Below are 27313 nucleotides of genomic sequence, written 5' to 3'. Positions count from 1 at the left end.
TCATTACATTACTTTTAAGTTAAAACACTATTTGTATTGCTCAGAGTCTGTCAGTAACTCTATTAGAGGCAGATGATCTACTCTTTTTGGCTGCTTCTGATGACGGTTGTATATATTGACAATAGAATCTCGAAACTATGCTGGTATTCTTTTGTCCTTTATTATATATATATATATATATGTGTGTATTATTATATCCTTATCTATGAATATGTTTTATTAGTAGCAGTAATAATGAGTAAATGGCACCATGTAAAGTTCTATTTGGACCCCATTTTGGTTCAGGGAGGAAGGTTCTATATTTGTTTCAGTGAAAGACTGTAAACATATTAATGGAATCATTCTGGAAACATATTGTTTCATAAAAAGTGGCAACGCAAACAAATTACTTTGGTGAACACAGGATACATGCTTCTTGTTGTTTTTACTTTTCCATGTCATATCAATTACATTGATATAACTTTTTACTCAAGAACATTCAAAGTGAAAAATATAACCAATCATACATATTCATTGTTGAAACATGTTACAATGTTATTCACGATTACAGTATCAAGACCTTGAAATCCCTAAAAATATCCAGTACAAAGACAGAAGGAGACAAGAGAGAACAGTCTGAACATTTAAATAAAGATTACAGAGCAATGTGGAAAGGTCTACATTCTACAAGCTTTCTCATAGCATAAGAAAAGCATGTTTCTCTTTGAGGTTAAAGAGAAAGTCTCCCCACAGTTTCAAGTTTTGGCTTGACAACCTTGTCGACATTGCTTGACCCTCTGAAATAAAACCAAAAGAAGACACTTAATTAGTATTACAGTTTACATAATGTTATCCTAATGTGCATCTAAAACTAGAATAATGGTACAAAGATTTTAATTATTTTAATCATTTCCTCATTAAGCCGCAAATGTAGAAATTACTTTTCTGTCTTTGAAACCGGTCCACCACTTGGGTTCCTCCTCCTGAAGTTTCAAGTTGTGTTCTAGAGGTAAAGAACAAACCAATAATGATCCTACGGTGACAGCTTAAGGTGAATTGATTTCATCAAAGTGTTAGTGTTGGTTAGTTATAATTTTACTGGTGAGATTATTGAAAGAATGATGTGAAATAAAAACAGGAAATTGTAAAAAAACGGATCTTTCCTCCCAACAGCTAAAGGTCCTGAAGATTCTGCACATGTGCAGGACCCCCCAACTCCACACAGTCTCCTCTCCATTCATAGAGAACAGGCTAGCCTACTGTGGATAATGGTGCTCATTTAATAAAGTTAGATCAAAGCTGAATCTATTTCTGCAAGATCACATAATGATCGTTTTCTACATAACAGAACCAAATATAATAGCGTAGTATAACGTTACTGTAAGACAACAACAACAACAAAAAACTAATTTCTCATGAAATTTGAGGACGATTGTGCTGCTAGGCAACATATGTGCTTTGATTGAAACTAAACAGGTAGGCTATGCTACAGTTTGTTAACACCATCTGCTCTACAATTCACTCATGGTACGTCATTTAAAACAACACTATAGGCTACTACGAAACTGTAGCCTACAACTCAAGAAAATCTAAATGCATATCCTCATGAAACTGATTGAGATCAAATGGTAGGTATGCAGATTCTGCATGACGTTTCACTGGAACCATTTGAAGAGTTGTTATTCACAATTGACTGTGAGAAATGTGAAAGGGGGTTCACCATGAGTAGAGCTGGGACTGTGCGCAAAGTTGAGAATACTGCACCTGCGCAGAAGCCCCGGGTCACCCAGCCACCTGGAAGCAGTGTCCAAAAAGTACGTATCTGTAGCCTGGGCCGATGCAAAAAAATATTTGCCAACTGAAACTTCAGGTTTTCTAAATGGGTTTCTTCCCAAATTGACAAATTATTGTCTTTAGTTGATTTTAAATGACAACATTCCAAACTCGTTTATTATGATCTATTAAATTATGGCATAATTCTACTATTGTATTACTTTGCATCATTGTCAGTGACAATTTTATTTTGAAGGCTAACCGCAAAGTCTACTGTTGTGGCTAATCCTTATTGTGTCTATCTTCACATAGATGGGTCAGACCACCATAGATAAAAAAGAACTGTCTTATAAATTAGGATTATTTTAGATGATGACACCTAGCTATATAGTTAACTATCTAACTATAGCTACTGAGAAAGATTATGTCGTTTGGCTTTTTTTTTGGGGGGGACACATTGTTTGCATCCATCAGCTAGCTAGCTTTTTTATGACCAGCACTGTAGGTGCGCGAGACAACTTTAGCAGCATCAGAGCATACCTATCGAAGAATCGTTGTGACATATGTAATACGAGTGATAGTGTAATCAGTGTGTAATAACTACGTAAAAATGTACGAACGCGTCAAATTATTATGTGACAAGTAGTCATATTCAAGTCCTGATTGGTGAACAAGCTTATTTGACACGGCAAATGGTGTTATTTGACACGTTATTATGCAATCAATTTGGGCACACAGAATAGTGGACTGGAGCAATTTAAATTACTGACCATATCTAAGAGCAGATCTATGCTCAGATCGTTCCATCTGCCCAACCGCGTCCACACAGATGGGATGCTGCAGTGTCTAGGCAGAACAGAGTCAGACAGATGCACATCCATTTCAAGCCATGTTTCTTTTGATAGAACTTGATAGCAACAGACATTCTAAATGTTTAACAACCTATTATCTTTATTCGATATGATACCTACATTGTTGAAGTATAAAACCAAGTATCGCTCCATGAAGATATAAAACAATGATTTGTGTTGAAGAAGGTTGCATTGTTCAGGCTTTCGCTTCACTTTATAAGCCCACATTTTCAGTGAGTGATTCTTAATTATGCTATTGTGAAATGAATCAGGTGAATATAATGCAGGTGAACAGTTTTCATACATGTCTATGTAAAGAATTGCATTGGAGCCATGCATTTCATGATTAAACAGTAAGCAGATATTTAGCGGGCAATAACTGAATATGAAAAACGAATAACTGTAACACAATGGTGCAGGTCTCTGTCTTATTAAATGAGGGCCATGTTCAATATAAATATGCTGAAATTGTGCATATTGCACACCACACTTTTCAGATTCTGTGTAGGGTTAGCTAGATCCGTTGTTTCAATTGACATTTCACAGAGACCACATTTTGCTCACACATTATGTCTGTTAACTCTCTTTTAATCAGATTGCAGTGCAATCTAAACATATGGCTGTTCAGGGTTTGTAAAACACACATTTGAAATGAAAATGCATGTTATTAATAGAGAGACTGATAGTGTTGAATGAAGGCTAAAGATCGACCATTTGACCTCACTGCTTGTGAAATCACTGTGCACCTGTTGTCTATTCGGCTAAAATTGTTCCGATTACGGTATTGATAGTGGATCGCAATTCCACAGAGTGGGTTGGAACCATATAATTAGGATTTCGAATCATTTAATAGGATCTCTAGAGTAGGAACTGAATTCGTATAGGAACTCTAAGTACAACGTTCAAAACAGGTCCGCCATGTCCAATGCTGCAACACACTTAATTGAAAAAAGGATTATCAATATAACCACATTTTGAGAAGATACATTTGACTTGATTTTAGGGCTTTCCTTAATGGATTCGTAGGCTAAAGCACTAAATGTACTGCCATCCATATGTTCTGAGCATGTTTAATACAAATATGAATGTTCACAAATCGACAGACTTGGCTACAGAATGAGCACTCAGATTAACAATATTTAAAAGTATAGAAGTGTTTATTAACTTAACATTTGATGAAGAGCAACATATTTTCAAATATATAAATCAATAAATTCATGAATAGGCATACATAAAAAAAATAACCTTGTTAAATAAATAAATAAATAAATACATGAATAATACTGCTGTTTGACGTTGCACATTACATGATTGTAGAATAGTAGGCTTTTAAAATCAAACACAACTGTGAAAAAGTTCTGCAAGTTCAAATTCATGTTCTGTTGGCCCACAGAAGGCTATCAGAGTTGTGTTGCAGAATGAACTGTAGGCTGTACAGGAGCTCTTGTCGAACCACTTCCCAGGCGCAGTAACTGAAATTCTGTGAAAATACAAATAAACTGTTAGGACAATGTAGGGTAATATTGTCAAATGTAGAGATATGATCAAAAATTGTCTATTTGTGTTTAACCTTTAGTCTACCTTGTCGTTTAGGACTGCTGCAATGTTCCCAAAGTACGTATTCAGTCCTTCTGTCCTGATGAGATAATCACTGGTATCCACACTGCCCATCATCTGCCAGAAAGAAAAAGGCAGGCGATGAATAATAATAAAAATGTCACAATACCACAAGTAAACAGTTAAGCGATCTGTGTTGGCATAGTAACTCACACATTTACTCTCTTCAATCTGGCGGTATACAATATTCTGAAAATTCTCCAACTTCTGTTGGTCCCACTTAGTAGGCAGGTCGTCAGCTCCAAACAATGTGTCGATGTTCTTCAATGTCTCATAAATAGCCATAGCACCACTGCTGCTCAACTGAAACGGACAACAACAATAATTTCAAATAACATAAATGGCAGTTTAAAGTTTTCTACTTTCTTATCCTAACGGCTGCAAATACTCTTTCATGCTGTAAAGAACACTTGGATGTACACGCTTGCCCTTACCTGTGGCGCACCGGAGGTTGCAAATGTGGTGGCTGGGAATGGCACGAAGACATTCTCCTGCAGGCACTCCAGAGGAAAATACCCCCTGAAAGTTAGAGAAAACACCGCAATCACGTTGTGCTATTCAGTTAAACATAGTTGGATAATACTTCTCAAGACAAAAGTAATTTAATAAATGTACCATGTCTCTCAGTAGGTTGTGGGTTATTCGCACCAGCTGTCCTTGTAGCTGGCAAGGCATGGGCATGGAGCAAACTTGCGCGAGAGCAGAGGAAGGCGCTCATCCAAGTGACAGTCTGAAGTGTCATTCTTATTGTAGTTAGATGATCTGTTGCAGATGATCATTGTTAGTCGAATATAATCCTGAAAATAATTAATTATTTGTATCCTGAATCAATTATCAAATGATAGCATCTTTTTGACTCACCTGTTGCCAGTAAATTTAAATTTTCCTCCAGTGAGAATGTGGTTTGTGTTCTGATCCCATATCTGCGGGTGAATTTAAATAGTGAGGATTGAAAGGATGTACAAAAAGTGAAAGGGTGTTTCGCTAAATTAGGAGTTAAAATGAATGAATTTGGGAAAGTTTTGCCTAGTGAACCGCAAGACCGGATTTCTCTTTTCGTGTGCTCCACTTCTCTCTCAGCATGTTTCGAGTGTTCCTTCATGGGAGGCAGGTTGAAAGAAAGTAACTCATAGCTGGTCTTGTGAGAGCTCAAACGTTTCAAAGAAAGACAGGTAGAACAACGACCCCTTAACTTCACAATGAATGCAATAGACCTCTTCATGTCTTTATTTTACTAGGAAAGTCAGTTAAGAACATATTGAACAAATAAACTAAAGTAAAAAATTATAAAAAGTAACAAAATAAAATAACGAGGCTATAGACAGGGTGTACCAAGTCAATGTCTGGGGGTAATTTGTTCATGTAGGTTGGGGTAAAGTTACTATGCACGAGAGTGATACGGTGTTGTTTTCTTTTTTTCAATTTAAAGTTTTATTAAGTTCTTGTTTTTCAATCAACCAACAAAACACATTCCACATTCACAGATGTGACAGGCTTAAAAAATAAAAATAAAAAGTCAAAAATATAATAGTACATTTGAAAAATTCAAATAAAATTCAAATGAAAGATAAAGTCAAATAAAAACACTTATTTTTCTTAATCTATTTATTTTCCTTGGTGCATATATATATATATATAAATAAATAAAAGTAATCAATATAACGTTTATATATATATATATATATATATATATACACATACACATATACACATACACACATACATATATATATACATATACATATACATATACATACACACACACACACACACACACACATACATACATACACACATACCCACACATACATACATACGCACACGTACTCAAAAACAAAATTTAAATAAAAACACAAAAAAAAAAACATATAACACTTTGCAGCAGCACTATGAAGGTTCTTATCAGCTATTTCTAGCATTCGCTGAGACGACGGGCCAATAATTCGTTTTTAGGTTTTACAGTACCTTACACAACATGTATCTGCGCATTTCCATAGTCACCCCGTTCACTCTGTCCAGTTTGAAATATAGTTGAGTAGTGGAGACCAGAGTCTATCAAACTTGGGCTGTCTCTTGTGGAGGTCATAAGTGAGCTTTTCAAGAGGGAGAAAGTCAACAATCTGGTCAATCCACATTTTAAATGTAGGAGGGGTATTAGAGGCCCACAATAGAAGAATACATTTCTTAGCAAAGTATGTAATAGTCATGAGCAAATTTTCTCTGTCAGGATCAAGAACAAAGTCCTGCTGGGCATTAAGAAGATAGATACACGGGGTCATATCAAACTGTACCTCTAGTATTTTCTGTGCAGCAGTATGTACAGATTGCCAGAATCTGGCAATCTCCCTACAGCTCCAAAATACATGCATATAGGTTCCACTTTCAGAGGTACATCTTTTACAGTTAGGAGACATATCTGTTTTCATTCTATGGAGTCTCAAAGGAGTATAATAAAATTTGTACAAAAATTTGTAATTGGATTCTTTCATTTTTACTTTGGTAGAGGAGACGGTGTTGTTTTCTCAATTAAACTTTTAGTGCAATGAGAAAAGACCGCGATTTCCCCAGGAATATGGGTGGAGACCAGAGCAATCGATCTCAGGCTCATAGATTAAGAGCATTTAGTAGATCACAGATTAACACTTTTAGGCACCACAAAATAAAGTCATCAATATAACGTTTACACATTACTCTCACAATTCGTACCCTTTGTACGCTTGACGGATTTTAACTTTAACACAATTATATGAATGTTATCAATCTCTATCAACTAATACTGAATGCATGATCTTTTTAACCTTAGATGTTTTAAGATCCTCACATACTATGAACTTACTAATACTTTTTAATGTATAACAGGCTATGAATATTTCCTTTAACCTGTCAAAGTGTATAAACTTAAAGTAGTCATGTGACTGATGATCAGCAACGAGTTAAATCTACATCCCTTCAGATGGTTAGATAAAACCACTCTCATTGGTTTTAGACAAGAACGAAATTTGGACAAATTATACAAAATACATTGAATTCACAAGTCGGGGAAATTACCGCTAAAGACCCCAAAGTCAAGTTTAAATGAATTTATGCTTATTCACGCCAGCGGAGAGATTAAAAACAAACAGCGCTTCATGTGGAAGTTAGTCTGAAGCTCTGACGAGGTATTTCCCCCTCAGCATATTGCATATTGATACTATCGCGACGGGTTACACAAAGATAGCCACGTGTCTCCTTTCTCAGCAAAGCGTTTGCTCCCAGAGACTTGCTGCAGAGGAGGACAACGCCTGACAACCACAGTCTGGGTGTTTAGACAATATTTTCACGCTGAGCGGACCTTGTGAGAGCAATCCTCAGACACCCTGTCTGTCTACAACAGGTGCATTTCTAAGTATTAAACAGGCCAAACATGTAGAATAAGCAGTGGTGTAAAGTACTTAAGTAAAAAATACATTAAAGTACTAATTATTAAAACGTTTTTTTGGGGGTATCTGTACTTTATTTTATTATTTATGTTTTTGACTACTTTGACTTTTACTTCATTACATTCCTTCAGAAAATGTTATTATTTTTACTCCATACATTTTCCTTGACACCCAAAAGAACTCGTTAGGAAAATTGTCAAATTCACGCACTTATCAACAGAACATCCCTGGTCGTCCCTACGGCCTCTGATCTAGCGGACTCACTAAACACACGTTTTGTTTGTGAATTATATCTGAATGTTGGAGTGTGCCCCTGGCTCTCCGTAAATTTAGAAAACAAGAAAATGGTAATGTCTGGATTGATTAATGTAAGGTATTGGAAATACTGTTACTTTTGATACTTAAGTATATTTTAGCAATAACATTTACTTTTGATACTTATGTATTTTTTAAACCAAATACTTTTACTCAAGTAGAATTTTACTGGTTGAATTTTACTTTTACTTGAGTCATTTTCTATTAAGGTATCTTTACTTCTACTCAAGTATGACAATTGGGTACTTTTTCCACCACTGAGAATAAGTGTGAGGGTGTGAGACACTGAAAAAGCACAGAGACGCAGTAAAAATCAACTACACACATTTTCAATATGCAATTTTGTTCACAGGTTATTCAAGCAGAAAGGTAATACAGTTCAGTTCAACATAGGCAAAAAAGGGACATACAAAATATAAATATTAATTTATAATAATAAAAAACAATAAATTATGCATTTAAATCTAATAAATAGACGAACAGGGTCCCACGTGATTGTTTGCATTCTTTATAAACTATTAAGGGCGTAGCTTCTGAGATGAGTCCGGATGATCAGTGCATCTTTGCCTTAAAAATATCCAATCTTTGCAAATGATGTTTCGTCTCTTTCCTGATTAGCTCCCACGCCTGCGCACTGTAGTTCTGAAATACAAAGGAACATGTAAATATCAGAGGTGTAGACTTTCTGGTCATATAATGATCATATTGTCTTAATAATAATAATGTATGAAGCTTCTCAGAGTAGGAGTGCTGATTAAGGATCAGTTTTGCATTTCAGATCACTATGAATAAGGACAGAGGCCTGACACTAGATCAGCACTTCTCTGAGATGCTTAATACATATGGCCCTAAAACCCCAAAAGTGTTACAAAACTGCTCCTGCTTAGCCTAGTTTATATTCATTTGATTAGATGTATTTAACACGTTGCCACCCGAAAACAAACTCACCATTTTTCTCAGAACCTTCCTATTCAACTTCTTGAAGTAGCGTTTCAGTCTCCTCTCAGGTTTCTCGGCAGGTGATACCTGTTGGACAAAATGAAAACATTAGCCCCCCACTGAACATAATAGCCCATAGATTCTCACTTCTACAGTTAATAGTCTACACCTAAAACAGGGCCCTCCAACCCTGTTCCTGAAGAGATACGGTCCTTTAGGTTTTCACTACAATCCTCATCAAGCACAGCCGATTAATTAGCTGGTTGATAAACTGAATCAGGTTAGTTACAACTGGGGTTGGAGCGAAAACCTACACGAGGGTAACTCTCCATGAACAGGGTTGGAGAGCCCTGACCGAAACAGGGACCATACTTTAAATAGAACCGTTACTTACACAGGATTTAAGGTTCTCAAACTGGCGTTCGAGAATGTTGAGGAAATCGTCCAGCTTTTTCTTGTCCCAGATGACAGCCTTCATATTCCCATCAAACAGTTTTGTGATTTGATAGATGGTCTCGTTCCGGAATCTGACTTGGTCCTCAAACTACACGTGAACATGTAAAAGAAGATTAGAAACAGTATAGGCTTCAATTATGCCATCAATGTAACGTTGGGTCAAGACCGCTATACTAAAGCATATCAGAACATGAAAAGTCAAAATTATAGTTTTTACCTTGGCGTCATCTATGCGTCGGTATAGTAATTCGGGGAAAAAGACAGGGGCCTCCTGCTCTGTGATGTCTCCTCCCTGGAATACAACGAATATAATATTTTAAGTCACTCGTCTAAAAGTATAGCTTATACTGCAAGGACAGTATAGACCTAATGTATATAGCCTCTCGCGATCGCTCTGTCATTATAGACTAGCGCCCTTTTACTATGGCTACTCACATATAGATTACAGTCTTCTAACACAAAGGCTAAACATGAAACACAATACTATTTTGATAGGTTGGTTGTTTTGCTGTCCTTAATACATGCATTCAGTCTCCTTTTGCAGTGTGCTGATAACTCACCATCTGGTCCAGCAGGGAAAGGTATTCTGCGCTCAAGTGACCGTAGTGGTGTCGGATCCAGTCACAACAATTACACACGCTCTGCATACTGCAAATAATAAGAAAAATACACGTCCAGCTCTCTTTTGTATACATTGTAAATAGTAGTTTGCTTCGCTCTTAGTTTTCCAGTTGAGTTGAACATTTTGGCTCTTAACGAGTTTTATTTGGAGATGGGAAAGCGAAAATTGTACGGAGAATTTCCCTGATAAACCTACCGGAGGCGGGGACTTTAACTTTCCAGACTCTAGCTAGCACATGCAGGCAAAGGAATTCCATGCCTTGTCCGACTTCTGGACGACCAAATGCCAGCGTTGAATGATAGTTTAACCACAACGATATATGTTATTTTATTTAGATATAGACTAATCGCGAGAATGAGCTGTACGCGAGCTTTTAACTGCCAATAACTTCGCCTGAACTGCAAAAAAAAAAAAAATACAACAAATGCAAAAAAGGCTGATACAATATCGTCAAAGTCGACATTAACCCCACAATTATGACATTTACCCACATAATAAGTCAATTTAGTGTGTTTCGTTCCCAAGTTAGTCCGAAATATTGTTTCGCTGCGGTCTGGCAAGTCCTCAATGTTGCGTTTCAAATTAAAAGTGGAAGGGAGACATCTGCGTCTCTCAACTTTTAATTTCAACAATGATGTAACCAACTTTTACCTGCTGGTGATGCAATTTTGACGAGCAATGACAACATGATTTGTTGGCACTTTGTCCTTTTCTTTTCAAACGAAAAATTATATTTTTATTTATTTATTTATTTTACCTTTATTTAACCAGGTAGGCAAGTTGAGAACAAGTTCGCATTTACAATTGCGACCTGGCCAAGATAAAGCAAAGCAGTTCGACAGATACAACGACACAGAGTTACACATGGAGTAAAACAAACATACAGTCAATAATACAGTATAAACAAGTCTATATACGATGTGAGCAAATGAGGTGAGAAGGGAGGTAAAGGCAAAAAAGGCCATGGTGGCAAAGTAAATACAATATAGCAAGTAAAACACTGGAATGGTAGTTTTGCAATGGAAGAATGTGCAAAGTAGAAATACAAATAATGGGGTGCAAAGGAGCAAAATAAATAAATTAATTAAAATTAAATACAGTTGGGAAAGAGGTAGTTGTTTGGGCTAAATTATAGGTGGCCTATGTACAGGTGCAGTAATCTGTGAGCTGCTCTTACTGTTGGTGCTTAAAGCTAGTGAGGGAGATAAGTGTTTCCAGTTTCAGAGATTTTTGTAGTTCGTTCCAGTCATTGGCAGCAGAGAACTGGAAGGAGAGGCGGCCAAAGAAAGAATTGGTTTTGGGGGTGACTAGAGAGATATACCTGCTGGAGCGTGTGCTACAGGTGGGAGATGCTATGGTGACCAGCGAGCTGAGATAAGGGGGACTTTACCTAGCAGGGTCTTGTAGATGACATGGAGCCAGTGGGTTTGGCGACGAGTATGAAGCGAGGGCCAGCCACCGAGAGCATACAGGTCGCAATGGTGGGTAGTATATGGGGCTTTGGTGACAAAACGGATTGCACTGTGATAGACTGCATCCAATTTGTTGAGTAGGGTATTGGAGGCTATTTTGTAAATGACATCGCCAAAGTCGAGGATGGTCAGTTTTACAATGGTATGTTTGGCAGCATGAGTGAAGGATGCTTTGTTGCGAAATAGGAAGCCAATTCTAGATTTAACTTTGGATTGGAGATGTTTGATATGGGTCTGGAAGGAGAGTTTACAGTCTAACCAGACACCTAAGTATTTGTAGTTGTCCACGTATTCTAAGTCAGAGCCGTCCAGAGTAGTGATGTTGGACAGGCGGTTAGGTGCAGGTAGCGATCGGTTGAAGAGCATGCATTTAGTTTTACTTGTATTTAAGAGCAATTGGAGGCCACGGAAGGAGAGTTGTATGGCATTGAAGCTTGCCTGGAGGGTTGTTAACACAGTGTCCAAAGAAGGGCCGGAAGTATACAGAATGGTGTCGTCTGCGTAGAGGTGGATCAGAGACTCACCAGCAGCAAGAGCGACCTCATTGATGTATACAGAGAAGAGAGTCGGTCCAAGAATTGAACCCTGTGGCACCCCCATAGAGACTGCCAGAGGTCCGGACAGCAGACCCTCCGATTTGACACACTGAACTCTATCAGAGAAGTAGTTGGTGAACCAGGCGAGGCAATCATTTGAGAAACCAAGGCTGTCGAGTCTGCCGATGAGGATGTGGTGATTGACAGAGTCGAAAGCCTTGGCCAGATCAATGAATACGGCTGCACAGTAATGTTTCTTATCGATGGCGGTTAAGATATCGTTTAGGACCTTGAGCGTGGCTGAGGTGCACCCATGACCAGCTCTGAAACCAGATTGCATAGCAGAGAAGGTATGGTGAGATTCGAAATGGTCGGTAATCTGTTTGTTGACTTGGCTTTCGAAGACCTTAGAAAGGCACGGTAGGATAGATATAGGTCTGTAGCAGTTTGGGTCAAGAGTGTCCCCCTTTGAAGAGGGGGATGACCGCAGCTGCTTTCCAATCTTTGGGAATCTCAGACGACACGAAAGAGAGGTTGAACAGGCTAGTAATAGGGGTGGCAACAATTTCGGCAGATCATTTTAGAAAGAAAGGGTCCAGATTGTCTAGCCCGGCTGATTTGTAGGGGTCCAGATTTTGCAGCTCTTTCAGAACATCAGCTGAATGGATTTGGGAGAAGGAGAAATGGGGAAGGCTTGGGCGAGTTGCTGTTGGGGGTGCAGTGCTGTTGACCGGGGTAGGAGTAGCCAGGTGGAAAGCATGGCCAGCCGTAGAAAAATGCTTATTGAAATTCTCAATTATGGTAGATTTATCAGTGGTGACAGTGTTTCCTATCTTCAGTGCAGTGGGCAGCTGGGAGGAGGTGTTCTTATTCTCCATGGACTTTACAGTGTCCCAGAACTTTTTTGAGTTAGTGTTTCAGGAAGCAAATTTCTGCTTGAAAAAGCTAGCCTTGGCTTTTCTAACTGCCTGTGTATAATGGTTTCTAGCTTCCCTGAACAGCTGCATATCACGGGGCTGTTCGATGCTAATGCAGAACGCCATAGGATGTTTTTGTGTTGGTTAAGGGCAGTCAGGTCTGGGGAGAACCAAGGGCTATATCTGTTCCTGGTTCTAAATTTCTTGAATGGGGCATGTTTATTTAAGATGGTTAGGAAGGCATTTAAAAAAAATATCCAGGCATCCTCTACTGACGGGATGAGATCAATATCCTTCCAGGATACCCCGGCCAGGTCGATTAGAAAGGCCTGCTCGCAGAAGTGTTTCAGGGAGCGTTTTACAGTGATGAGTGGAGGTCGTTTGACCGCTGACCCATGACAGATGCAGGCAATGAGGCAGTGATCGCTGAGATCTTGGTTGAAGACAGCAGAGGTGTATTTAGAGGGGAAGTTGGTTAGGATGATATCTATGAGGGTGCCCGTGTTTATGGCTTTGGGGAGGTACCTGGTAGGTTCATTGATAATTTGTGTGAGATTGAGGGCATCAAGTTTAGATTGTAGGATGGCTGGGGTGTTAAGCATGTTCCAGTTTAGGTCGCCTAGCAGCACGAACTCTGAAGATAGATGGGGGGCAATCAGTTCACATATGGTGTCCAGAGCACAGCTGGGGGCAGAGGGTGGTCTATAGCAGGCGGCAACAGTGAGAGACTTGTTTTTAGAGAGGTGGATTTTTAAAAGTAGAAGTTCAAATTGTTTGGGTACAGACCTGGATAGTAGGACAGAACTCTGCAGGCTATCTTTGCAGTAGATTGCAACACCCCCCTTTGGCAGTTCTATCTTGTCTGAAAATGTTGTAGTTTGGAATTAAAATTTCTGAATTTTTGGTGGTCTTCCTAAGCCAGGATTCAGACACAGCTAGAACATCCGGGTTGGCAGAGTGTGTTAAAGCAGTGAATAGAACAAACTTAGGGAGGAGGCTTCTAATGTTAACATGCATGAAACCAAGGCTATTACGGTTACAGAAGTCGTCAAAAGAGAGCGCCTGGGGAATAGGAGTGGAGCTAGGCACTGCAGGGCCTGGATTCACCTCTACATCGCCAGAGGAACATAGGAGGAGTAGAATAAGGGTACGGCTAAAAGCTATGAGAATTGGTCGTCTAGAACGTCTGGAACATAGAGTAAAAGGAGGTTTCTGGGGGCGGTAAAATAGCATCAAGGTATAATGTACAGACAAAGGTATGGTAGTATGTGAATACAGTGGAGGTAAACCTAGGTATTGAGTGATGAAGAGAGAGATATTGTCTCTAGAAACATCATTGAAACCAGGAGATGTCATTGCATGTGTGGGTGGTGGAACTAATAGGTTGGATAAGGTATAGTGAGCAGGACTAGAGGCTCTACAGTGAAATAAGCCAATAAACACTAACCAGAACAGCAATGGACAAGACATATTGACATTAAGGAGAGGCATGCTTAGTCGAGTGATCAAAAGGGTCCAGTGAGTGGAGAGGTTGGTTGGGGGTCACGGCGATTTAGACAGCTAGCCAGGCCATCGGTAGCAAGCTAGCATAGGATGGAGGTCTGTTGTTAGCCACCTCTTGCGTTCCGTCAGTAGATTAGTGGGGTTCCGTGTGGTAGAGGGGATTAATCCAAATCACACAACAACAACAAAAATAAAAATAATAGATATAGTTATAGAGGCCCAAGAAGAAAACATAATAATAAAAAAAATTAAAAAATTGTCCGATTGTCTATTCAGATAGCAGCCGGTAAGACAGCTAAGGGTTAGCAGGCCGCAGATATTTGACCATACACTGAGTGCACAAATCATTAGGAACACCTTCCTACTATTGAGTTGCACCCCATTTTGCCCCCAGAACACCATCAATTCGTCGGGGCATGGACTCTACAAGGTGCGAAAGCGTCCCACAGGGATGCTGGCCCACGTTGACTCCAATGCGTCCCACAAATGTGTCAATTTGGCTGGATGTTCATTGGGTGGTGGACCATTCTTGTTTTTTTTAACCTTTATTTAACTAGGTAGGTCAGTTAACTGCTGGAAAAACATAGGCCTTATGTCTATTTCGGATATTGATAGACAATATAAATTGTTGTTGTTATGGAGCCGCCAATAAGGCTAGGTTTCACTGCTGGTCTCAGATCCCTTCATCACTTTCTCTTAGCCTAGACTTTCTCCGTGCTTTGTCTGTCTGTCTGTCTGTCTGTCTGTCTGTCTGTCTGTCTGTCTGTCGGTCGGTCTGTCTGTCTGTCGGTCGGTCGGTCTTACCCAATGCTCTTTCGCCCGGGAAGCGTAACATGAGCCTGATACAACATTGTAGCCACAATTCACCGTTTTTCCAAGTAATAATTAGACAAAACAAATTATTTATAATATGTCTTGGTGATTCAATAGTTAATCATTACATTACTTTTAAGTTAAAACACTATTTGTATTGCTCAGAGTCTGTCAGTAACTCTATTAGAGGCAGATGATCTACTCTTTTTGGCTGCTTCTGATGACGGTTGTATATATTGACAATAGAATCTCGAAACTATGCTGGTATTCTTTTGTCCTTTATATATATATATATATATGTGTGTATTATTATATCCTTATCTATGAATATGTTTTATTAGTAGCAGTAATAATGAGTAAATGGCACCATGTAAAGTTCTATTTGGACCCCATTTTGGTTCAGGGAGGAAGGTTCTATATTTGTTTCAGTGAAAGACTGTAAACATATTAATGGAATCATTCTGGAAACATATTGTTTCATAAAAAGTGGCAACGCAAACAAATTACTTTGGTGAACACAGGATACATGCTTCTTGTTGTTTTTACTTTTCCATGTCATATCAATTACATTGATATAACTTTTTACTCAAGAACATTCAAAGTGAAAAATATAACCAATCATACATATTCATTGTTGAAACATGTTACAATGTTATTCACGATTACAGTATCAAGACCTTGAAATCCCTAAAAATATCCAGTACAAAGACAGAAGGAGACAAGAGAGAACAGTCTGAACATTTAAATAAAGATTACAGAGCAATGTGGAAAGGTCTACATTCTACAAGCTTTCTCATAGCATAAGAAAAGCATGTTTCTCTTTGAGGTTAAAGAGAAAGTCTCCCCACAGTTTCAAGTTTTGGCTTGACAACCTTGTCGACATTGCTTGACCCTCTGAAATAAAACCAAAAGAAGACACTTAATTAGTATTACAGTTTACATAATGTTATCCTAATGTGCATCTAAAACTAGAATAATGGTACAAAGATTTTAATTATTTTAATCATTTCCTCATTAAGCCGCAAATGTAGAAATTACTTTTCTGTCTTTGAAACCGGTCCACCACTTGGGTTCCTCCTCCTGAAGTTTCAAGTTGTGTTCTAGAGGTAAAGAACAAACCAATAATGATCCTACGGTGACAGCTTAAGGTGAATTGATTTCATCAAAGTGTTAGTGTTGGTTAGTTATAATTTTACTGGTGAGATTATTGAAAGAATGATGTGAAATAAAAACAGGAAATTGTAAAAAACGGATCTTTCCTCCCAACAGCTAAAGGTCCTGAAGATTCTGCACATGTGCAGGACCCCCAACTCCACACAGTCTCCTCTCCATTCATAGAGAACAGGCTAGCCTACTGTGGATAATGGTGCTCATTTAATAAAGTTAGATCAAAGCTGAATCTATTTCTGCAAGATCACATAATGATCGTTTTCTACATAACAGAACCAAATATAATAGCGTAGTATAACGTTACTGTAAGACAACAACAACAACAAAAAACTAATTTCTCATGAAATTTGAGGACGATTGTGCTGCTAGGCAACATATGTGCTTTGATTGAAACTAAACAGGTAGGCTATGCTACAGTTTGTTAACACCATCTGCTCTACAATTCACTCATGGTACGTCATTTAAAACAACACTATAGGCTACTACGAAACTGTAGCCTACAACTCAAGAAAATCTAAATGCATATCCTCATGAAACTGATTGAGATCAAATGGTAGGTATGCAGATTCTGCATGACGTTTCACTGGAACCATTTGAAGAGTTGTTATTCACAATTGACTGTGAGAAATGTGAAAGGGGGTTCACCATGAGTAGAGCTGGGACTGTGCGCAAAGTTGAGAATACTGCACCTGCGCAGAAGCCCCGGGTCACCCAGCCACCTGGAAGCAGTGTCCAAAAAGTACGTATCTGTAGCCTGGGCCGATGTAAAAAAAATATTTGCCAACTGAAACTTCAGGTTTTCTAAATGGGTTTCTTCCCAAATTGACAAATTATTGTCTTTAGTTGATTTTAAATGACAACATTCCAAACTCGTTTATTATGATCTATTAAATTATGGCATAATTCTACTATTGTATTACTTTGCATCATTGTCAGTGACAATTTTATTTTGAAGGCTAACCGCAAAGTCTACTGTTGTGGCTAATCCTTGTTGTGTCTATCTTCACATAGATGGGTCAGACCACCATAGATAAAAAAGAACTGTCTTATAAATTAGGATTATTTTAGATGATGACACCTAGCTATATAGTTAACTATCTAACTATAGCTACTGAGAAAGATTATGTCGTTTGGCTTTTTTTTTTTTGGGGGAGAACATTGTTTGCATCCATCAGCTAGCTAGCTTTTTTATGATCAGCACTAGGTGCGCGAGACAACTTTAGCAGCATCAGAGCATACCTATCGAAGAATCGTTGTGACATATGTAATACGAGTGATAGTGTAATCAGTGTGTAATAACTACGTAAAAATGTATGAACGCGTTAAATTATTATGTGACAAGTAGTCATATTCAGGTCCTGATTGGTGAACAAGCTTATTTGACACGGCAAATGGTGTTATTTGACACGTTATTATGCAATCAATTTGGGCACACAGAATAGTGGACTGGAGCAATTTAAATTACTGACCATATCTAAGAGCAGATCTATGCTCAGATCGTTCCATCTGCCCAACCGCGTCCACACAGATGGGATGCTGCAGTGTCTAGGCAGAACAGAGTCAGACAGATGCACATCCATTTCAAGCCATGTTTCTTTTGATAGAACTTGATAGCAACAGACATTATAAATGTTTAACAACCTATTATCTTTATTCGATATGATACCTACATTGTTGAAGTATAAAACCAAGTATCGCTCCATGAAGATATAAAACAATTATTTGTGTTGAAGAAGGTTGCATCGTTCAGGCTTTCGCTTCACTTTATAAGCCCACATTTTCAGTGAGTGATTCTTAATTATGCTATTGTGAAATGAATCAGGTGAATATAATGCAAGTGAACAGTTTTCATACATGTCTATGTAAAGAATTGCATTGGAGCCATGCATTTCATGATTAAACAGTAAGCAGATATTTAGCGGGCAATAACTGAATATGAAAAACGAATAACTGTAACACAATGGTGCAGGTCTCTGTCTTATTAAATGAGGGCCATGTTCAATATAAATATGCTGAAATTGTGCATATTGCACACCACACTTTTCAGATTCTGTGTAGGGTTAGCTAGATCCGTTGTTTCAAATGACATTTCACAGAGACCACATTTTGCTCACACATTATGTCTGTTAACTCTCTTTTAATCAGATTGCAGTGCAATCTAAACATATGGCTGTTCAGGGTTTGTAAAACACACATTTGAAATGAAAATGCATGTTATTAATAGAGAGACTGATAGTGTTGAATGAAGGCTAAAGATCGACCATTTGACCTCACTGCTTGTGAAATCACTGTGCACCTGTTGTCTATTCGGCTAAAATTGTTCCGATTACGGTATTGATAGTGGATCGCAATTCCACAGAGTGGGTTGGAACCATAGAATTAGGATTTCGAATCATTTAATAGGATCTCTAGAGTAGGAAATGAATTCGTATAGGAACTCTAAGTACAACGTTCAAAACAGGTCCGCCATGTCCAATGCTGCAACACACTTAATTGAAAAAAGGATTTTCAATATAACCACATTTTGAGAAGATACATTTGACTTGATTTTAGGGCTTTCCTTAATTGATTCGTAGGCTAAAGCACTAAATGTACTGCCATCCATATGTTCTGAGCATGTTTAATACAAATATGAATGTTCACACATCGACAGACTTGGCTACAGAATGAGCACTCAGATTAACAATATTTAAAAGTATAGAAGTGTTTATTAACTTAACATTTGATGAAGAGCAACATATTTTCAAATAGATAAATCAATAAATTCATGAATAGGCATACATAAAAAAATAACCTTGTTTAATAAATAAATAAATAAATACATGAATAATACTGCTGTTTGACGTTGCACATTACATGGTTGTAGAATAGTAAGCTTTTAAAATCAAACACAACTGTGAAAAAGTTCTGCAAGTTCAAATTCATGTTCTGTTGGCCCACAGAAGGCTATCAGAGTTGTGTTGCAGAATGAACTGTAGGCTGTACAGGAGCTCTTGTCGAACCACTTCCCAGGCGCAGTAACTGAAATTCTGTGAAAATACAAATAAACTGTTAGGACAATGTAGGGTAATATTGTCCAATGTAGAGATATGATCAAAAAATGGTCTATTTGTGTTTAACCTATAGTCTACCTTTTCTTTTAGGACTGCTGCAATGTTTCCAAAGTACGTCTTCAGTCCTTCTGTCCTGATGAGATAATCACTGGTATCCACACTGCCCATCATCTGCCAGAAAGAAAAAGGCAGGCGATGAATAATAATAAAAAAAATGCCACAATACCACAAGTAAACAGTTAAGCGATCTGTGTTGGCATAGTAACTCACACATTTACTCTCTTCAATCTGGCGGTATACAATATTCTGAAAATTCTCCAACTTCCGTTGGTCCCACTTAGTAGGCAGGTCATCAGCTCCAAACAATGTGTCGATGTTCTTCAATGTCTCATAAATAGCCTTAGGATCACTGCTGCTCAACTGAAACGGACAACAACAATAATTTCAAATAACATAAATGGCAGTTTAAAGTTTTCTACTTTCTTATCCTAACGGTTGCAAATACTCTTTCATGCTGTAAAGAACACTTGGATGTACACGCTTGCCCTTACCTGTGGCGCATCGGAGGTTGCAAATGCGGTGGCTGGGAATGGCACGAAGACATTCTCCTGCAGGCACTCCAGAGGAAAATTACCCCCCTGAAAGTTAGAGAAAACACCGCAATCACGTTGTTTTATTCAGTTAAACATAGTTGGATAATACTTCTCAAGACAACAGTAATTTAATAAATGTACCATGTCTCTCAGTAGGTTGTGGGTTATTCGCACCAGCTGTCCTTGTAGCTGGCAAGGCATGGGCATGGAGCAAACTTGCGCGAGGCAGAGGAAGGCGCTCATCCAAGTGACAGTCTGAAGTGTCATTCTTATTGTAGTTAGATGATCTGTAGCAGATGATCATTGTTAGTCGAATATAATCCTGAAAATAATTAATTATTTGTATCCTGAATCAATTATCAAATGATAGCATCTTTTTGACTCACCTGTTGCCAGTAAATTTTAATTTTCCTCCAGTGAGAATGTGGTTTGTGTTCTGATCCCATATCTGCGGGTGAATTTAAATAGTGAGGATTGAAAGGATGTACAAAAAGTGAAAGGGTGTTTCGCTAAATTAGGAGTTAAAATGAATGAATTTGGGAAAGTTTTGCCTAGTGAACCGCAAGACCGGATTTCTCTTTTCGTGTGCTCCACTTCTCTCTCAGCATGTTTCGAGTGTTCCTTCATGGGAGGCAGGTTGAAAGAAAGTAACTCATAGCTGGTCTTGTGAGAGCTCAAACGTTTCTCAGAAAGACAGGTAGAACAACGACCCCTTAACTTCACAATGAATGCAATAGACCTCTTCATGTCTTTATTTTACTAGGAAAGTCAGTTAAGAACATATTGAACAAATAAACTAAAGTAAAAAATTATAAAAAGTAACACAATAAAATAACGTTGCTATAGACAGGGTGTACCAAGTCAATGTCTGGGGCTAATTTGTTCATGTAGGTAGGGGTAAAGTTACTATGCACAGATAATAAAGAGCGAGTGACAGCAGTGTAAAAACAAATGGGGGGGGGTGTCACCACGCGGCCATTTTATTAATTGTTCAGCAGTCTTATGGCTTGGGGGTAGACGCTGTTAAGGAGCCTTTTGGTCAAGTACAGTACCGCTTTCAGTGCAGTAGCAGAGATAACAGTCTATGACTTGGGTGTCTGAAGTCTTTGACAATTTTTTGGGGCTTTCCTCTGACACCGCCTAGTATATAGGTCCTGTATGGCAGGAAGCTTGGCCCCGGCGATGTACTGGACCGTACGTACTACCCCCTTACCGCCAGATGCAGAGCAGTTGCCATACCAGGAAGTGATGCAAGCGGTCAGGATGATCTCTGCTGTATAACTTTTTGAGGATCTGGGGACCCATGCCAAATATTTTCATTCTCCCGATGGGGATAATGACCACTCTATGGAAAGGAGAGACTTACACGATATGATAATGCTCTCCCTTTTGCTCTACGACCCCCACAAGTGTCAAAGGACTTGTCTGATGTCGGTTCCATCAATGTGCCAACTTCTGTTTGTAGGTCAAAATCGTTTGGACTACAAACTAATGTGACCCCACTCTGGAAATTGGAGATTCTCGTTTTGCTCTAAACTCCCCATTCATTTCACAGGACTCATCTGAAGGTAACCAGTGCTGGTAAAAAAAATTGAAGTATGGAGGGAGTTCTGTGCCTACCCCCAAAAAATATTTCCTGAGCGTTGTTTTTTTAACAAGAAAGCTAAAACTGGTTTTGAGAAATGTTTGAAAATGAATTACAAATTTAAAACTGAAATAACACATTTACATAAGTATTAAGACCCTTTACTCAGTACGTTGTTGAAGCACATTTGGCACCGATTACAGCCTCGAGTCTTCATGGGTATGACGCTACAGGCTTGGCACACCTGTATTTGGGGAGTTTCTCCCATTTTTCTCTGCAGATCCTCTCAAGATCTGTCAAGTTGGATGGGTAGCGTCGCTGCACAGCTATTTTCAGGTCTCTCCAGAGATGTTCAATCTGTTCAAATCCAGGCTCTGGCTGGGCAATTCAAGGACATTCAGAGACTTGTCCTGAAGCCACTCCTGCGTTGTCTTGGCTGTGTGGTTAGGGTCATTGTCCTGCTGGAAGGTGAACCTTCTCCCAAGTCCGAGGTCCTGAGCTCTCTGGAGCAGGTTTTCATCAAGGATCTCTCTGTACTTTGCTCTGTTCATCATTCCCTCGATCCTGACTAGTCTCCTAGTCCCTGCCGCTGAAAAACAACCCCACCATGTGATGCTGCCACCACCATGCTTCACCGTAGGGATGGTGCCAGGTTTCCTCCAGAAGTGATGCTTGGCATTCAGGCCAAGAGTTCAAACTTGGTTTCATCAGATCAGATCATCTTGTTTCTCATGTTCCTACTCCAATAGATGCCTTTTGGCAAACTCCAAGCGGATTGTCATGTGCCTTTTACTGGGGAGTGGCTTCTGTCTGGCCACTCTACCATAAATGCCTGATTGGTGGAGTGCTGCAGAGATGGTTGTCCATCTGGAAGGTTCTTCCATCTCCAAAGAGGAACTCTGGAGCTCTGTCAGAGTGACATTTAAGTTCTTGGTCACCTTCATAACCAAGGGCTTTCTCTCCCGATTGCTGAGTTTGGACCGGGCGGACAGCTCTAGGAAATGTCTTGGTATTTCTGTTTTTATTTTTAATACATTTGCAAAAATGCCTAAAAACTTGTTTTCACTTTGTCATTGTGGGGTGTTATTTGTAGATCAATGATGATTGATTTTTAGAATAAGGTGTAATGTAACAATATATAGAAAAAGTCAAGGGGTCTGAATACTTTCCGAATGCACTGTATCAAACAACCTGACAATGATCCACATCATATGGGTAGAATCGAGGCTTTTCCCTGTCATGAAATCCAAAGCAGTGTCCCTCTTGGTTCTCATTGGCGAAGACTGAACTCAAGTTAGGGGTCATGTCAGACTCTCCTATACCACTTTGCCCAACATGTTATACCCCAGAGGTTGTAAATACACCCTTTTTAAGTTGATATAACTTGCATTATTACTATAGGGCTGTGAAAACCATAGCCTAAAGGCGTCAGACTGAGCATTTGTCACTGGAAATTGCTGATGACATTGAATATAGTTTAGGATTAGGGTATTTCATTCATTTCAGTCTCTCTATTCTGCCCTGGAATTGAGTTCCCATGCAAAACTAGACAGATAGTTATCAACTAAGACTTCAATAAAACTCCAAAGGCGTGACTTTTCTGGATGTAATATGTTGAAACATTTAAATACAACGCACATGCCAAGGTACCATGTATCTGGCATGATGCCAAATCAGACAGCCAATTACCATATGAGTAGCCAACTCGTTCATTACTCTAGTAATGTGCAAACACCTCTGTACAATAACAAAGCATATTACACTAGAAACAGTAAGAAAACTACAGTATTGTATTTTTACAATTCGTTTAATGACGCACGAGCAAACTAATACAGCTGACGGCATACATGAAAGGCAAGGCAATTTTTGTGAGTAAATGCAACTAACTAACATTGCAAGCAATTCTATCAATAATATTATTATCATCACTAGCAATATGCTTGAATCTAATTTACAAATAAATATTTTCCGGTGCTGAAGCTAACAAGAAATAACTGCACTGAAAGAACAGCAGCGTAAGCGTTGCTTTTAGCTGCCTACCTGCGTGCAGAACGACGACTATATTCTACGTTCTGTTTCCGTACAGTCTAAGTACCAGAAAGCTCCAATAGGGGGCGACAAACACCATGGAACACAATGAAAATCAGTTTTAACCACCGTAATAAAATAATCTGTTACCTTCTAACGGGATGGCAGCACACACCCCGCCTGGTATAAAGAAATTGTGCCATTATGAAATAAAACATGTATCAAGAAACAAATCATGTCCTTTTTTAAAATGTATATTTTGTCTCTATGAGGCTTCAGAAAGAAGAACAACAATCTCTGAGATTGGTCTCAGAAACACGTTAGCAGCCTCTTGCTTGACCATTTTTTTTCTACTTTCCTAACCTTTTTGTCAGTCATTTCTGTGTGCCTGACTGTCTTTCAATTAGACAACATCTCCCACTTTTACATTTGTCTTTTCTGCGTCTCTGCAGCGTTGTCAGGTACTCCTATCTCCGTCTTTTCCAAAAGGTGTCAGCGATACACTGGACTTGTTCCACTGTTTTCCATTAAGGTCGTTCATGCTGAAGTATCCAGAAGGGGCTCAGGAAGTGCTGGTCTCTTGTGTCAGTTACATTGAGGGTGTGAGAATTGCAGGCATGTCAGGGTCGGTTACCATTGATGTGAGGGGTCTCGCATTGATTATTTCCATAAGAGTGCTCACGACCTCATGTGTGAGATGAGTGGAGCCCGTCTGAAACAGCATAGCATTTGGCAACTCCAATGAGTCTCTCCCAAGAACATCCCATTTGAGATGAGTGTGGGGGATTAAATATTTAAGTACATCCCTTGTCTGAGAGGTATTTAGTCAGTTCTGAGTCATTTGTTTCGATACCCAGTTCCTTGCAGGCACCTATCAGAGCATAGCACTTTTGCTGGACCACGGGATAGAGAAAAAACACCTTAGCGCACTGATGAATCTGGATGTGGACATGGATTCGATGAGCTCAATATGGACAGCCCTAGTAGACATACATGGAAAGAGTACCGCCCAGCGCTTGGAGTCTGCACTACCACCTCTTTTATTTTTTAAATTTCACCTTTATTTAACCAGGTAGGCCAGTTGAGAACAAGTTCTCCTTTCCAACTGCGACCTGGCCTAACCTCTAGTGTTATGAGTTATGACATTCCATGGTCCAAACACATCAAGTCCAACGCTGGTGAATGGTGGTTCAGATGTGAGTCTGTCTGCAAGTCAGCCTTGTTTTGGTAAAGTATCCTCCCTCTAACTTTGCGGCAGGTGACACACTTGTGAATGATACCAGCGACCAGACGTTTGCTCCCAATAATCCAGAAGCCTGCTGCTCGAATAGCTCCATCTGAAAAATGACGGCCCTAGTGAGCCACTTGCTTATGATAATGTCTTACCAGCAGAGTGGCAACATGATGTGATGATGAGAGGATGTTTTCCGTCTTGTGACATGTAAGCAGAGAATAAGCAGCCTCCCACCCTCAGCAATCCATCCTCATCATTCACTGGGTTCAGCTATTTGAGTGTACATTATTTTAGGAACTCTTTTCCCTTATCAAGGCATTTGAATTCCTTTTTGTAGGATTCGTGTTGCACACAGTGAATGATTGCTGTTTTGGCTTGTGACAACTCACTTGTACTGCATGGTTTATTGCAGTCATGCCAGCCTCTGCAGTTGGTGTCGTCCGCACCTTCATGGAAGGATCTGGCAACATGAATGAGTCGTGCTGTGGCTTGATTGAGAGCTTTCCAGCTTGAGAACCTCTCAAAGCGATGAGAGCCGAGTTGAGCTTCAAAAATCTTAGTGGCAAAGGCAGTGACGTCTGCTTGAATCTTTGCATCTGTTTGAGGCTCTACAAGGTCAGAATTGATTGTCTCAGACTCACTTGAGTTTGCTTGGGTCAGGAAAGGTGGACATGAGAACCAACTGGTGTGCTTTAAGAGCGCAGCTAGTATGGGCCTGGTTGCATGGTCTGCTGGACTGCTGTTGGTGTTTACATAACACCACTGGATGGGTAGAATTCCTGATGTGAGTTACCCTGTTGGCAACATACACATAGAATCTTTTGGTGACATTGTGGATGTAACCGAGAACTATCTTACTGTTTGTGTAAAACTCTGGTCAGTTCATACATCTCAACAGCTAGCACAGCTTCACACAGTTCTTGGCGTGGGATAGTGTTGGCCGGGCCGAGGGGCCAATTTTGATTTCCCCAAGATAAATCCAACATGGCATTGACCTTTCAGAGTCAATAACTCTCACGTAGGCTACCACTCCTATGGCTACTGTAGAGGCATCTGAGAAGATGTGCAGTTCTCTTCTTTGAGTGGTAGACAAGGAGACTGGGGTGTTCATCCTGTACTCAGTTATGTTTTCTATCTGGGTTGTTGTCGTCATACCAGAGAAACCTTAAGTAATCTCTGTGATCCTCACGTACACCAAAACAGTAAATCATTTGTTACACATCTGCCGTTAGTGCAATACAATCCTTGCGGAAGCGCATTAGGACGCCCAAGAGTGTGTTGTTTAAGTCTGGACAACTGAGCAGAACGTTGTTAAGTGACACTCGTTGACGCTTAGCAATGGAGTCAAACACTACTCTTGTATATTCAGGCTTTTGTGGATAGTGAACACCAAATATGGACAGATACCAGTGTTCTTTGTCTCCCTCTAGTGGTGGAGAAGGTTTGACTTGGTCATTATCAGCATCTTTTGCATGAAGAATAAAATGACATTTCGTGTCAGGCTTTTTGTCAAAAGTCCTGCGAAGTGATGTGAGACAGTTCATGACCTGCATGGCCTATCATCTGGCATCATGTCGCAGTCTATCAGAGTAGGGAGAGTGAGCTGCATGTGTCCATCTATAGACTCCACCATGAAGTTGACGGCTCTCCTGCCTGAAGTCTCTGTTACCCCAGAACAGGTCTTCATGGTATATGGAGCAGAGTTGTCATTGATGTTGAAGAGATTCAAAAACGCTGTCTTGGCCAGAGATTTGTTGCTCTGTTCATCAAGCACTACATAAATGTTGACGACTCTCTCTATTGTCCCAGCTGGATAAGATTTTACTAGGCATATTATTGACTAAAATACATTTTGATTTGTTTAACACTTTTTTGGTTACTACATGATTCCATATGTGTTATTTCAAAGTTGTGATGTCTTCACTATTATTTCACAATGTAGAATATAGTAAAAATAAAGAAAACCCCTTAAAGAATATATAAAGAAAGAGAATTGTAGCCCTAGGAAGAATAAATAAAGACAATTGTGTAATGTACTGTAGTCTCCACGAACTATGAAATGCGTTATGAAGAAAATTGTAAAGGCCTACTGTTGGCTACATGAGAAAAGGGTCTTTCTGACTCCAAATACACCAGTATCCTAAAGAATTAAGAGAAAACAAGCATAGGAAAGGGTTTTGGCATAAATACAATTTTTAAAAACAATGTTGGTGACAACCTGGTTGATGAACAATATTTGGTGTTATCATGTTTTTTAAAATATGTATAAGTATTATTGGGACAACAAAAAGGCAGTTGCTCATCAAGCATTACTCAAATAACTTTGAAAAGATTGTTACAAAGTTTGACACCTGAAAAAGTTTGTTCCAATGAATGAAGTTGCACAATAATGTGTCTTTTCTTACGTATTAACTAGCACAAAATGTGTATATTTTCAC

General features: G+C 39.1%; 3 protein-coding genes and 1 pseudogene across 3 annotated transcripts in view; 1 reads left to right on the top strand and 3 right to left on the bottom strand.

The window, feature by feature from the left end:
- LOC112259172 (interferon a3-like) overlaps nucleotides 1–27313 on the top strand; it is a 148176-nt gene that overhangs the window by 107168 nt on the left and 13695 nt on the right. The window lies entirely within an intron of this gene.
- On the bottom strand, nucleotides 3976–4962 carry LOC121847203 (annotated as a pseudogene).
- Nucleotides 8507–10044, bottom strand: LOC112258512 (interferon a3-like). The gene is made up of 5 exons (XM_024432932.2): nucleotides 9910–10044; nucleotides 9567–9641; nucleotides 9288–9437; nucleotides 8903–8980; nucleotides 8507–8596 (listed from the first exon to the last, which is right to left on the bottom strand). The coding sequence occupies exons 1-5, from the start codon at nucleotides 10042–10044 to the stop codon at nucleotides 8507–8509; spliced, it is 528 nt and encodes a 175-aa protein (XP_024288700.2).
- On the bottom strand, nucleotides 19304–20295 carry LOC112258510 (interferon beta-like). Its single transcript, XM_024432931.2, has 5 exons — nucleotides 20170–20295; nucleotides 19987–20073; nucleotides 19706–19855; nucleotides 19514–19606; nucleotides 19304–19411 (listed from the first exon to the last, which is right to left on the bottom strand). Exons 1-5 carry the CDS (start codon nucleotides 20293–20295, stop codon nucleotides 19304–19306), a joined length of 564 nt encoding a protein of 187 aa, XP_024288699.2.

The sequence above is a fragment of the Oncorhynchus tshawytscha genome, linkage group LG09, assembly GCF_018296145.1.
Source record: "Oncorhynchus tshawytscha isolate Ot180627B linkage group LG09, Otsh_v2.0, whole genome shotgun sequence".
In the NCBI taxonomy this organism is placed as follows: Eukaryota; Metazoa; Chordata; class Actinopteri; order Salmoniformes; family Salmonidae; genus Oncorhynchus; species Oncorhynchus tshawytscha.
The sequence above is the reverse complement of the archived record's forward strand: the minus strand, read 5'-3'. Positions and strand labels throughout refer to the sequence as shown.

Excerpts from the sequence above, each read along its gene's own strand:
- LOC112258512 (XM_024432932.2), bottom strand. The coding sequence starts at position 10,044 with ATGTATACAAAAGAGAGCTGGACGTGTATTTTTCTTATTATTTGCAGT. Across the intron at positions 9,438-9,566 it reads GACGCATAGATGACGCCAAG|TTTGAGGACCAAGTCAGATT; the intron begins GTAAAAACTATA and ends GTTCACGTGTAG. Across the intron at positions 8,981-9,287 it reads TTGAGAACCTTAAATCCTGT|GTATCACCTGCCGAGAAACC; the intron begins GTAAGTAACGGT and ends TTTGTCCAACAG.
- LOC112258510 (XM_024432931.2), bottom strand. The coding sequence starts at position 20,295 with ATGACACTTCAGACTGTCACTTGGATGAGCGCCTTCCTCTGCCTCGCG. Across the intron at positions 19,856-19,986 it reads CAACCTCCGATGCGCCACAG|TTGAGCAGCAGTGATCCTAA; the intron begins GTAAGGGCAAGC and ends TGTCCGTTTCAG. Across the intron at positions 19,607-19,705 it reads AGATTGAAGAGAGTAAATGT|ATGATGGGCAGTGTGGATAC; the intron begins GTGAGTTACTAT and ends TCTTTCTGGCAG.